The sequence below is a fragment of the Hippoglossus hippoglossus genome, chromosome 12 (assembly GCF_009819705.1).
Source record: "Hippoglossus hippoglossus isolate fHipHip1 chromosome 12, fHipHip1.pri, whole genome shotgun sequence".
Lineage (NCBI taxonomy): Eukaryota > Metazoa > Chordata > Actinopteri > Pleuronectiformes > Pleuronectidae > Hippoglossus > Hippoglossus hippoglossus.
Window position 1 is genome coordinate 18,860,722 of NC_047162.1, and position 14,486 is coordinate 18,875,207.

The window sequence follows — 14,486 nt, forward strand, 5'->3', positions numbered from 1 at the left end:
GACCTTCAGCTCCACAGTGTGTGACTCCCTGAGGCCGACTCAGCTTTGATTTGGATGAGGCCCTCTCATTTAGTCTTGACCGGGAGCCGCTGACAGCTCTGTCTGTTCCAGGATTTCGAGTGAGGCGGCAGAGCCACTGATCCTGGGTCAGACCCGCTCACCTCTCCGTGAACTGCATGAATCAGTGTCGTACACAGATTCTTGAGGGGCCGAGGGGGAGAATGATGAAGGGCCACGTCTCCTGCCTGGTATTTGGTCCCATTGTCGCATGAGAAAAGGCGTCTGAGGTAACCACAGGGGGAGTTTGGCTCATTGAGCAGACCACTTGGTTTGGTCACAGGGACACTTTGGGAGACGAAAGGGTGATTGAGTCTTGGCGTCAACTAGATGAATATTTGATCTGCCACAGGGCACTTGGGACATTTGATGGACAGGGCTGTTTGGACTCACTAGAACGGCAATTTGATTACTCCAAGGAAACAAAAGTTGACCGGAGGGCGTTCAGACTGATTAGAAGAGCAATTTAATGACCAAAGGTTGCACATTATTCACCTAGAGGTTCAAGTTGGTTGAGCACCGTGTCACTTGGGTCAACCAGAAAGACCCCAGAGGCCCTGGGCACTTTGGTCCACTAGAGCGACACTTGAGCTGAGTAGAAGAGCCAATTGGTCGAGGCTGGACTGGTACAGCTGGTGCTGCATTTTGGTTTACCTTCTTTTCACGTGCTCGGCCAATCACGAGCCAATCTCGGGCGTCAATCGTGATGTTTCACCTCGTTTTCATAGCATCAAATACGAATCAAAACCGAATCATCAGAAGAATGAAGCGGCATGGGGCTGACAGGGCTCAGGGGAATATCCAGACACTTTATTCAACCAGCACTTCATGGTTTGTTAGTATAACTTGGAGACACTTACAGGGACGTGATCTGTGTCCTTGGGTCGACCAAGACAACACTTGGATTGGTTGGAGATATTTTTGGTGAACCAGAGGGACAAGAAGGGCAAGTTGACTGAACTCACGGTGACTTGGATTGAGGGGAATTTGGATTGACGGCTTTGAGCGACCCGACAGGCACTTGGGGTGACCACAGGTGCACTTCAGGGCCCTCTTCACTGATCACAAGGCCACAACAGGATGGATGCTTAGGCCAAGTAAAGGGGCACTTGGGGGTAATTTGGAAGGGCAAAGGTGCACGGTGAAACAGAAGGAAACTCGGGCCACCCAAGTCCAGTTTGGGTGTGAACAAACCTGAAGCACGAAAACCTGGAAGATAAAGGCCACAAAAAGGGGCACTTCATCTTGCCACCCCCCCCCCCCCCCCCCCCTCTCTGTGCACGCCACTGGAATGAATGTACAGATCTGGTGAGAACCTCCCCCATCAACATAGCTGGCATTCCAGTGTCAGCGGCGCTCAGTTTGAATGACTCTAAGCAGGGCGGGCTCCACGGGTCACAGACATTACTTACCTACATGCAGGGAAACAGCGCTAAGAAAACATGGATGGAGAGGAGGAGCTATTTTCTCCATAAAATGTGTGTGTGTGTGTGTGTGTGTGTGTGCGCGACCCTGCACACACTCTCTGGCCTTTGTATGCAAGTGTGAGCTTGTGTATTTGTGTTTGCAGAGGTCATGTATACAAAAAGAGTTCAACCAGGTGCCACACACACAGACCCACAAGTGCAGATTCGACAGGAATAACTTGGACCTCCCACGTCTTTCTGCGACCGAGTTGTCATCGTGCATCTTCCTCACCCCCCCCCCCCCCCCCCCCCCCCCCCCCCCCCCCCCCCACCCCCCCCCCCCCCCCCCCCCCCCTTCGCCCTCTTGTCCAACTCCTATTTCACTTTAACTTGTATATTTTTCCATCATGGCCAAATCTTTTATTAGAGGCTATTCCTCTTCTAACCTCAACACCTTGGTCCTGAGGCCTGCGCTGCACGAACGAGCAGATGGGAAGGTTCTCGCTGGAGTTTCAGACGGAGCGATGGAGAAGGAGAGACGGAGGAATAAACCGCTCCCTTGGGGGAGAGATAAACATTTACTTTTCCATGAGGCGACGGTAATCGCATTACAAGCAGCGGAAAACAAAAAGAAAAGAGAAGGAAGTGAGAGGAAGTGGAATGGGACAGTGAGAGTAGAGGAGCGGGACAGAAAGGGAAGTACACGTCTCATCAGTCTGTTTATGATGCAGAGTTTATTCCTATAACAGAGCAGAGCTTGTAACACATGTGACCGTAACCAGCACCAGACACAGATCTGTAGCCGGGGCGAGTTCCTGCAACACCCTGTGGGTTTCAATAAGAGAGAGTAAGCAGAGCGAGCTTTGATTGGTTTAAAAGTGAAAAGTTTAATATCAGCTCAGTCTGATCTCATTTGGAAGAAATTGATTGCAATTTGTTTTGCATCTGATAAAACGTCCGTTTACAGAATCCTAACCAGAGCAGATGTAACTTTACTTTGACCTTGACATTTAGGATGAATTGATAATGTGACTGTCACGCTGCTGCAACAAAACAAGATAGAAGAGGGCGACTCCACTGGGTTTGGAAGAAGTGAGTCTATTAGAGAATGATTTATGACGTCAGTAAACATTTGCCAAAGGAGTTTATGTCTCAATCTCTAGTTTCAAGTCTTCTTCAATACAACATCATGTTCATTTAGTAAATTATGATCCATTCAGGAACTAAATCAAAATGAATACAAACATTCTGACAAAGAACCAGACAGAGGATAATGTAGAAATCTGACATAAACAAATTTTGAATTGAGATTTAAAAAAATCAACTTCCACATTCATATGGTAATTTTACAAATGTCTGCATGCACCAAATAATCGATGTATAGAAAAGATAAAGAAAAGAAAAACATAAACAACACTTTAGAGGTTTAAATATTTGTAAAGCTATTTCATGTCCTATTATACATTATTATTATTCTGCCCTGGGGAATAATTGTGAGCAACAAAAAGAAAAACACATTTAGAGAAAAGCATTTTGTGTTTTCAGAAATATCAATGGATTTATTGCAGATCCTTTTTCTTCCACGTCCCTGATTTCTCCGCCGTTTTGTATTATTCGGTCTTTGGACAGAAAAACGAAAAAAGATTTCTTCTCCTCACATTAACACCAACAGATCTTTGTTGAAGTCTTCAGAAATTAATACACAAAACAATAACAACTGGAGTGGGTGCAGCGAGACAACAGAAACAATTTGTTCTGGGCCCGAGTTTAGTTAGGAATATTGAAATGGATTTTTTTCTTTGCGGAGCCACAATCTGTTTACCAGCTGCTGATGGAGGACGACCGGGGGGGGGGGGGGGGCTGTGATGTCTGTGTCACAACGTAAACACACAAAACACAAAAAATCGGAACAACCTGCAGCTAAAACTGTGATTTACTCTACATGTAGCGCGTTCATTCCTCGTGTGTGTGTGTGTGTGTGTGTGTGTGTGTGTGTGTGTGTGTGTGTGTGTGTGTGTGTGTGTGTGTGTGTGTGTGTGTGTGTGTGTGTGTGTGTGTGTGTGTGTGTGTGTGTGTGTGTGTGTGAGAGACCTATAAGGCCATGAGAAACATTAGAATGCGCGGCTGTGTGTTGTGCTCGCAGCCCCACTGACCCTAATTTATAATGACTCCATTGTCTTGGGGGACACAGACATATATCAGCCATAAATGAAGTAGGACAGGCACTTTAGCTGCTGAGATGAGGTGATTATAGCTCGTGGATTAGTCTGCCTGGGCGAGGTGATGATCAGCCTAACACACACACACACACACACACACACACACACACGAGTTCACATGCAAAAAAAAAAAAAAAGCCCTCAGACGTGCAGGGGTTGTGTATGCACATGAATGCATTGACAGGTCACACGCGTGCACCCAGTGACCTCACCACCACACCCAAACAAACACAGTGTGCGGAGGATTTACTGTAACGCCCGGTGGAAGATGATTATGATGCTGTCAAGTGTAGGTTCGGCTCGATCCTCGGTGATTTGAGGAAGTGTGTGTGTGTGTGTGTGTGTGTGTGTGTGTGTGTGTGTGTGTGTGTGTGTGTGTGTGTGTGTGTGTGTGTGTGTGTGTGTGTGTGTGTGCAGCGTAGGAGCAGACGTGCACAGAGAGGGTTTCGTGACGTCACGCTGCTGCCGGTGAAACCAGGTTTATTTCAGGAACTCAGGCTTCTCATGACAACAGGAAAATGTTCAGGAGAAATCCAGGCGAGCAGCAGGAGGCAGGACGTGATGTATAAATTCTGCTGTGGAAAGATCTGTGTTTTTTGTTTATCAGCAAAAACTCACGAATCTCGTCGTCTTTGTCAGTTCACATCTTCATCTGTGTCTCTAGTTATTCTAAATATGACGTTATTATAATCAGTACAACAGAAGCTGCACAATAACTGAAGGGGAACTTGCTGATTGTCTCATTTTCTTGCCTTGAATTAAAGCTGGGGCTGCATTTAAAATATCAGGGCAGATTAAAGCCAAATCGTAACTTAATATGTTCATTATTTTTGACTCTTTGTAGTGGTTATAGAAGAACACTCATATTCAGGACATGAACCTCCGTTGTCATGATTACAAGCAGCCGCAGACGGAGCAAACAGAGATCAGTGAGTTTGTCTCGGGTCCAAACCTGAGCTCACTGCCGGATTACAGTTTGAAAACCTTTTCTGAAGTTTTGCTTTAATAGCCGATGTAGTTATTCTTTATGCTAAATGTTTAAAATATCCTGTGTCTCACAGTCATGAACTAAACGAACTCTGACCTCAGATCAGCTCTAACCTGCTCATGGAAACTTTAATCTGCTTCAGTTGGTAAATATTTTTACAATTGAAGCCTGTTTCTCTGCTCCAACTTTATGAAACACCCGTCAGCTGTAATCGTTTTTAGAGCAGAACCCATCTGTGGATCCATTCAGCTCTCTGAGTCCTTTATGTTTTTCATATTAACAGTGAATCAAACTGGGATGAAACCACCAGGCTCCACCTGCTCAGCTGCAAACTACAGTTAGAGAACATGGAGCAGATAAAGAGCCTGAACTGCAACAGGAAGGTAACGTGCACATTCTAACTACTTTCTTCTTAATGATTTACTGATTATATTTGATAAAACAGTACACAAATACTATACATACAGTATTAAAATTCAAAGTTGCACAGCACCTTGGTATTTTCTTTATTTAAACTTCATCTTGTAGCCACATTTATCCAATTTTTCATGTTTCATTGATTTCAAACATTTGATTCTACTGTGTTTTTTACTTAGAAGGTAGTTTGTGCTTAAACTTGAAAAGTGCCACATAAATCTCAATGTATTATAATGTAAATACAACAAGAACAGTAAAGGAGCATGTATATTTACAGCACCACAGTGTTTGTGCTCCTCTATCAACCATCTGGACGTCAAAGATACGACCACATCCATTTTCAGACCTCTACATTGAAACCTATTGCCTTGAGTTTTCTCAGCAGTATCTAATGATCCACTGTGACAAATGCTTTTCGCAGCGCCGCTCCGACACAGCGACGTGCGCCTCTTAGCTACCGCGCAGCTAAGTCACAGGCAGTAAAGTATTTGATGTGGTATCAACCCATCGCCCCTTTTCTATTTCACTTCATTCTGCGGGTGCTCACCCCAGAGCTCGTGTCCTGCTGAAATAAAAAAAAATACACACCTCATCACGAGAGGAATTATCCCGACTCGTCCGTTATAAAAAGCTATTTCACTTCTGTGCTCCGCGAGGCCCGACACTTTCCGAGCGAGTGTGCACGCAGCGGGGGTATCAGGGGCCAAACAGATGGAGAGGAGCTGTGGAGCGGGCGTGATGGAGTTCACTGAGCCCGTTCAGGTGGAATAAATCAGGCTGTTTGTGAACCGAAGCCACCGTTTGAGGAGACTGTTCAGTGTCTCCATAAAGTTTACAACCCTGCTGCAGGAGCCCAGGCCAGCTTCCCCAGTGGTACGGTTGTTACGAGGAGGATTAGTTCAACCACCGGGCCGAGCTCCATGCGTCTCTGCACGGACTCACTGATGGACCATCTCCCTGGTCCACCCGGTGGTGTTTATACAGACTAAATACTTCATATTCCTCTATTTTAACCCCCAGCGGAGGATAAAACTGCCTCCTCTTTAATGAGCAGGGCGTTAACTTCCTACAGAGACTCATTGTGGGTCCTCGAGACGATTTCAGACGTGACCTCTGGAGCATGTTTGCAGACTTTCTGCGTAGTTTGTCTTTTACACATGAACAACGCAGCAGGAGATTCTCTGTGCATTCATAGCAACACAGAAACTTAAAATATTAATATTAACTAACCCTGACCCTCTGGAGAATGTCCAGGGATCTCTGTCATCTCAGTTTCACTTACAACAACGGCTCGCACTGAAAGAAACCAGCCACATGATGTCTCGTTTATTTTCAGAGATGCTTTTACTACATATATCGTTAGTACATGCTTGGTAGTCAGAGGGATCTAAGTGCTTATTGGGGGGGAAATGCCACCGCACAAGTCAACACTGAGTTAGAGGAAGATCCTTTTGCAGGAGGTGTTTAAAATCATTTATAAAATCACCACATATGGAGCTTCTTGCTTGTCCTCTTGATTTAATCCAGCTCAAACCTTCTCTAATCCACACGCTTCTCTTTTAACACTGTGGTTTATAATACTATGGTTTATAATATGGTTTTCCCACGACCACCACTACGTGGCGCAGTGAGTCCTGGTGCCTCTGCAGATCTACAGCCTTGGAACCTGCAGGAGCCTCAGTTTCATCATGACTGTGAGCTGAGTTGAATGTGTGGCCAATAAAAGTGCCGAGGACATGAAAGCTGATTTTGTGCATGACTATAAAATGCTTCGGTTATTAAGTGCAGAGTGGAAATATTGTTTCCCCCCAAAACAACTGGAAGCTGTGCCAGATGAGCCTCCTGTCAGCAGACTGGTTTCTGGGCATCTCTCTGCCAGTTAAAACCAGTGTCCTGCAACCGGCTGGAGCGATATCATCAATGTTGGTCACCTCGTAAATTTGGTTCATTTGCAAAAGGAAACAGCAGAAGTTCGGCTCCGGCAACAAGAGGATGACAAATGACTGTAACTGGACAAATGTTGAAAAGGGAAACTTGGACAAATTGAGCTTATTATGGGTTTGACTTTAACCGGTGGAAGGAGGCTTGTTATGCGGCGTGTTTATGAAATGATGTGAGATCTGTGCGTCGGCCTGGGAAGCTCAGATACCCCCCAGGAGGAGGGATGTTGTTTTTGTAAGCGAAACGCCCGTCATTCAAACTCCAAGCCAACGAGATCCGTGCGCAACCGTGAAACTGTACACTGCAAGAAGTGAGACAAAAAACCCCTACGTGAAGACAACTGGAGTAAGACTGAGCTGCGTAAAACCTGTCGTCTGTGCAGGAGTTTGACTTCTCACGTGTGGATGGAGACGATTCTTCTAACACATGTGACAAAACGACGACATCTGGATCAAACCAGCCCCTGATTGATCCATTTCTCATGTCCCCATCGTTTCCTCTGAGAAAACCAGCTCCAGGGATTTGAAGACTCGACGCCTCTGCGGCCAAGACGAGTCATTTTTTGCAGCGTGCTCCGGCTGGCACGGTGGGAGGGGGGTGGGGGAGCTGGAGGCGGAGGAGGGGGTTTGGTCTGTGGGAGCATGGCCGCAGCAGCAGCCCGCTGACTCGGTGTGGTTCCTCCACATTGACAACACCGCGTCCTGTGCGCTCTCGGGTCGGAGTTGGAGCCGCTCGTCCGGACTGATTTTCCCCCGGTGACGGTGCGTTTTACGCGCGGCGGAGAAGGTTCCATTCACCCGCGCGTCCTGTTGTTGTTCCGCGGGGCAGGAGCGGGTTCAACCGGAGCCGCTGCTGCGGGGTTGAGCTCCTTCTTTTCGGCGTCTTAGTGGCAGAGATCCCGGGTTGGAGACGGAGGTGGCGCCGGGACTGTGTCTTCGCTCCTGTTGCCTTTTTTTTAATCTTGGAACATTTAACCTCTGTTTTGTTTTTTTATATTTTTTACTTCTGCGTAAACGCGTCGCTTTCTCTCCGGGAAACTGCGAGTTGGAGAAAGTGTTCGCTGCGCGGAGTTGATCTGGGGGAAGGACGAACTGCCACGGTCCCTGTGGATGTCCCCCCGGTTCCCGAGAACTGATTTATTCCTCCAAGTGAAGGGAGACGATCTGAATGAACAAGTTTCCACAGGGAGATTTAAAAAATAAGATTTGTGTTTGGTTATAAAACACCCGAGGAAGGAGCTACACCTGTGCGGGTACGAGTGGACTCTCATCCCCGCGTTTCACCGCCACATCCCCCAGAACCGTTCAACCAGAACCAGGAGGGACTGTAGTCGACCATCGGGACTTCCAGTGCAACTATGCCGCAGTTGGACATGCTCCTCTTCGTCCTCCTCCACCTCATCGGGGTGTGTGTGCACGGCCAGGACCCGGCTTCCAAGGTGGTGTCCGACCGCTACGCCGTCAACTGGAACCGGACCAACCCCAAGTAAGTACCTCGATCGCCCCGCTTTCTCTGCCGGGACACACCGGCACACCGGGGCTCCCTCCCCCCGGCTCCAGTCCCCACTCTGCCCGGGTGACGCTGCACTCTGCCCGGTGTGCAGTACTTGGTGGAGTGTGGTTGTGTGAACCTCTATAAATCAAACTGCTCCACTTAAACACTCAAAGCAAAACCCCACTTTACATGTGCAATTTTTTATTAAATATCCTTTAATTGCATATATTTCTACGAATGCTTCTCACGTTGTAACATTTGCTCTGAATCACCACATTTATAAACTCGCTCTCCGGGTTCAGGGGCCGGGTCCTTCCCTCTTCTCCCGGTTCTTCTGGTCACTGGGTGATGATTGAGATTTAATAATCCTGACTCATCTTTGCAATCAGGCGTGCGCACGGTGCGGCATGAATCACACCTGACACTGGAACACGCACAACGCTTTCACGCAGGCTGCCCAGCTATTACGCGCTATTACGCATTAATGCTCAGTATTCGCTGCACACACTCGGGTTCGGAGAGTGAAACGGGAGCGTTAGACGCGCCGGGAGAGAGAGAGGGAGAGATGTTCTCCTGCTGGGATGAAATGATGCTGAGTCGCTCCCAGTCTGCTGCCGTCGATTAGAACTGACAGGGTTGTTTTTGTGCCAAGCGCGCAGCCTCCTCCTGATCCAGCGGGAGCTTGGAGACGTTTCATGCCAAGTTATGTCGAGGTTATGCCGCTTATTATCTGTCGGAGCATCTCGGTGACACACTGCTCCGCAATCAACTGCTGATAAAGTGCATTTCTCTTGTGTTGGTTGAGTAAACTCCAGCAGTTGGAGAAGTTTGAGCCGCTGCCTGGTTCTAATTATCACAAGTTTTCTGCAAAAAGTTTTGGATTTGAGCCCAGATTCCTCCAGAGTGGATACAAAAGTGACATTACTCCTCCTAAACTCCCCGCAGGGCACCTCCCTCGGTGACTCAGTGGCTCCTGAGCTTAGTGATACTGTCTGTGTGTCTCTGTGTGTCTGTGTGTGTGTGTCACATTGTTGTACTTGGCCAGCAGTGCCATCATTTACCAGCATTAGCCTCGACCACAGTTTCAGGGTGAGTCAAAAAATATTCACATTTGTTTAGGGATGAGAAACTGGTTCGTTGGGCTTTCTGCTGTGTGTCTTAGTAACAGCGCCCCAGTGGAGATGTGTGTTCACGGAGTTTATTGTGCGTGGAGGAGTGGAACTGACAGGATGTTAATGACACAGATGCAAATGTGCTGGTGTGGACATGAAAGGCTGAAAGTTCCTGCTCTGCTATCAGACAGATATCTGAGGCTGATAAGTCCCACTCACGGGCTGCAGGTTGTTTTTCTGTTCAAACAGTTCCCAGTTCCCAACTCTGGTTTCTTGGTTGCCATGCTTCCCCCCTGTCCAAGTGTCCCCCCCACTCCCCACTCCCTCCGCCCCCTCTGCCCCTCCACCCCTCCACCCGGCCCACGCTGGGGCAGACAATAAGGGGGTACACAGGGGTATTTCAGCAGCGGCCAAGACCCAGCGTGGTGCTCGGTCTTGTGAGAGATCCACACATGCTGAGGTCACACACTCGGTAGTAACCAGGCGAGTCGCGGGTTAAGCAGCACAGAGGGGACCGTTGTCAGGGTCAAAACCGGGGCAGTACCGCCGGCCTTGGGGCCCGGTGACGGCCCCTGCTCGGCACCCCGTCTGCTCGGGCTTTGTCTCGGCAGAATGGGGGGCTAAATAAATGAGTAACTCTAAATGACTGTCTCCTTTTCTCATTCATGACTTTAATCTAAACCTGACCCGGGCTGTATAATGTAATGGAGGGCCGTGCTTGGAGCCTCGGGGCCCCCTGACCCACAGTGGAACCTGACAGCGTTCCATACGAGCTTGTGGGCCCTGGATCCCCACTGTTTAATGTAACCATACTCGGTTTTGGAGCCCTGGGAACCTGCTGTGGTACAGTCCCAACTTCCAGATGAGCCTCTTACCCCCCCCCCCCCCCCCCCCCCCCCCCCCCCCCGCCCCTGCCTTCAGTGCTGTGTATTTGACCAAAGTAGGGGAAAATGGCATCCAGAGCAGCAGTTCATACTCAGCCATTCATGAAATCCCCTACAGGAGCCACGGAATTGAAAAGGGAAGTGAATCGTGAAAAATGGAAATGCAATGACATTTTCATGTTTTTCTATTGTTTCAGTGGGGACAGAAAAGAGCCTTTTTGTAATTTAGATAAACGTGTGCTCATGTTTGCTGTGCTTTCATCTCGGGGCCTCATCTCCCTGCACTGATGCTTGTTGCTGATTGGGACTCAGACGAGCAGGCCTGGGAGCGGTGCGGGGGGGATTTACAGCCCCGAGGACGGTGCAGTCTGAAAAGCTTCCACGGTGACAGCGAGTAGCTCTGTGCTCGTAGAAGCTACTTAGTGAAATTAAATGAAACTCCTGTATCAGGGAGCCTTGTTTAGAAACCTGCTGAAACACATTTCCAGTAATTACTCCGGTTTCTAATGTCTAACCAACAAAAAAATACCTGAAACAGCCTCAGACAACTGTGCTGCTTTGTTGGTGGAGAGGCTGCAGTGAAGTCTCCTCAGAATCAGCCCATTAGAGTGCAAGCGGGGCTGGAAACTCTGGGAGGAATCCAGGTTTGGATCTAATCATGAAAAAATGTGATTCACGCAAATCTGTTAAGAGTACGAGGGGGAAAAAAGCCCCTGTTTTGTCTGTTGTGCACTCATGTGGTTTCTACTGTTGGCATAGTAATGAAGAGTAATGCGTAGCATCCGCACTATTGTATTTAGTTTATACAACAGCAAATCATAACACATGTTATCTCAAGGCTCTTTCCAGAAGAGGGTCGAGACCTGATAGTATTTTACATGCAAATAAAATCGGACAGAGAGAAACTACGAACGAGCACTGCTTCTCTTCTCTGCTCGTAGAAGCATCAGCAGCACAAAGAGGTTCGTCAGGAGCTGGTTTCACTTTATGTGAAGGCAGATAATAATCAGGGTTTAAAGGTTATAACTACTGGTTACATGCACCAAGGACGTTCTGTTGGTCTGTGTGTTTGCATGATTACGCAAAAGCTGTACAACCGATTTTTTATTGAAACTTGGTATAAGGGTGAGCTGTGAGTCAAGGGAGGACGCGTACAACTATCGGAGCTGAGGGTTGGATTCTAGAATTCTTTGTTCGCTTTCATTAACTGAATGCAGAGATCTTTATGTAAAGATATGTGGCATGTGTAGAGTACTTCTATCTTACATACATTAAATTAGGTGCAGATCTGGGTAATGAACTGAATATATCTGATCTCAATACATTTATATGTAATATGAGGATTTAGTGGCTCAGCTGTTCCAACAGACCGTCCCACGTCTGTCTGTCTGGAGAACATCTCGACCCATTAAACTGTAACATTGGAAACTGGATTGTTGTGGAAGAAGCCTTTGTTTATGACTTCCTGACCTTTATTACCACGCATCTGTCTGCTCAGTAAAAAGATAGAAACTTATAATTAAAAGATATGTAGCAAAATAAAAATTTAGTTGTAGACACGACATATTTTCAGATATTGCAATAAAAGAGTGTAACTGCTGTTATAATGCAGCTACGCTCATATTGACAGGAAACTATTAGAAATCAATAAATGGTTAGTAAATTATTAATAAAGTCTTTGTAGATCAGAGTGTGAAGTAGTATTAACATATTAACATATTAATAAATACTTTATTAATCATTATTTAACATTAGTTACAACTTAAAAAGCCTTCACATAATGTGGCACAAAAAAATATAAATGTTGATTTTAACATGTACACGATCGATACTAACTGATTTACGATCTATGAATAAACAATATCGATAAAGCCATTAATTACTATTTATAAACTCTTCATGTTTAAAGTATGTCTGTGTCTAGATGAGATCGAACATGAAACGAGCTTCTTGTTTAGTATGTGAAGCCTCATTAGCAGATTAATTAATCATTAATAAAGTCATGGTGAGAGTTTACAAAGCTCGTGTTAAGTAGGGTTTGTACATAAGTGGCTTTAAAGCCATGAAATCAAAGACGTGGGGAAGAAAAGCTGCAGCTTTTCGTGGTGGAAAAGTCATGTAAGGAAAAATGAGTCACAGATGTTCCCTGTCAGCTCCGCCGTCTGTGTCAGAAAGCAAATGATGGAATAAAGTGTGTGAGTGGGGTATTTACCGCTGCTCTGACAAGGAGCTATTAGTGAATCTGCTGCTCACCAGCTCTTTAGCTGCTTCATTAAAACCCGCCCGGGTCCATATGGTCTGCACGCAGGCGGTGCCGTGGCCCAAGGTGTTTATTTGTTGCTGATAGGTGGGATCAGCGGAGAATCAGGGCCGAGTTCCGTCCCTAATCTCCCAAGCTGTTTGTGTCTCGGCCGCCATGGAAACCGATACCTCTCGTCATCAAAGAAGCTCATTGGGTGGGACTAACGACCTGACAGCTGGGGAGAGAGGGATTCCAGCATTCAGGGAGAGCACCGTCACCCCAGGGGTTTCCTCTAAGCCCTGATAATGCCCGTCCAAAGCTTTCCCCAGCAGATGCAACATATTTCTCCATAAGACAATCAAACAATCTTTTCTGCGGCGTCTTTTCATGTTTGGTTTAAACGTGGTTATTGACTTTAAAGAGCCCTCTGCTGATCCCAACCTTCTTCTCCCTCACGGTTTCTGGTTATTTCTGGCTGAGGTGACACCTCACGAAGCTTCATGACTTGACACTTGTGCACATTTCTTCTCAGAGCAGAATAACTTCCACTATTTGCTTTTCTTACACTGCTCTCTTTTTAATCTCCACTTAAAGAAACAATGCTCCATTTTTCACTTGGTGGTGAGCTGATGTTGTGATAGTTTCCCAGTGGCATTGTGAGTTTCCCAGTTCGCATTGTTCCCAGTGTTTACCCTCGCTTTCCCCTCTCAGCCTTTCCCCTGCTCCCCGCTGCTCGGTTCCGCTTGGATTAAAAACGGACACAAAAAGGCAACCACGTCCAAATATTGACTGGGTCTCAGGACTGCAGCCCTCTCCCAGCGCCCGGCGCAGACTGCCTGAAAGGCCGCTATTGTTCCGCCCGTACTCAGCGGCCCATAGCCGTCTTTTAGCTCTGCAGAGAGGAGACGGGAGAGGTGGTTTTGGAGAGTGTGTGCATATGTTATCCGAGGTGGGGCTGGCGGGATTGCAACAGGAGGGGTGACACAGTCCTGGGGGGGCGAGAGAAACTTCCGCATTAGAGGCCAGAGGCTACAGGGTCCCAGGGTGGGGTCAGAACCAGTGTTTCCACCCTGAGGAGGTGTCAATCTCTGACGGCATCAAAGAGAGTTGACTGGATGTGATTTCCTGCACAGGGGGCTTCAGGAACTATCAGACTGAGGATGAGAGGCTTCTTATCTGAGGTTTACCTTCCATTTTACTACAAAGTGCCGGAGCATTAAGTCCCCCCCGCAGCATTTTAGTCTCTTAGCGCACCAAATGAAAGAGTATCACATCTCAGATAAGATCTTCATCTCAAATTATTTCAGATACCCAATTGTACTTTACAGAATGTAGTTAAAAGAACGAACAATTGCAGGACAATTAAGCAGTGTGTTCTGCCGGGGGGGTGTGTGGGGGCGGGGGGGGGTTGGGGTTAGGGTCAGTTGTCCTGTGGGGACGCCCGTCATTCCTCGCGCTCTCTACGACCCTGCCTGCAGAGAGAAGCCGCCCAGACCCTCCCGTTCCGCTGCGACTAATAAGGCCAGGTCCTCGGGCTGCCGGGGCGTGATTGACAGGAACTAGCGTCAGGAGGCTACTAATAAGTGTGGCAGGTTTATTGGTTTACGGCAATAATTCTCTGCACCCTGGGCCCGGCACATGTACCGTGGCTCCGATAACTGTGACAACTGGCTGCAGTTTACGATGCATTTGGCACCACGGGAATTTCCAATTTACAAAAGTGACC

General features: G+C 47.3%; 1 protein-coding gene across 2 annotated transcripts in view; it reads left to right on the plus strand.

Annotated features, from left to right (window-relative positions):
• Nucleotides 1-7,625: 7,625 nt before the first annotated feature.
• Nucleotides 7,626-14,486, plus strand: part of LOC117771988 (ephrin-A5b-like) — a 79,221-nt gene continuing 72,360 nt past the window's right edge. For both annotated transcript variants that reach the window (XR_004615696.1, XM_034602900.1), the window contains exon 1: nucleotides 7,626-8,513. Coding sequence is in view for 1 of the 2 variants with exons in the window: in XM_034602900.1 (XP_034458791.1) it covers nucleotides 8,386-8,513 (128 nt within the window). In the remaining variant the exon portion in view is untranslated. The remainder of the gene's footprint in view (nucleotides 8,514-14,486) is intronic.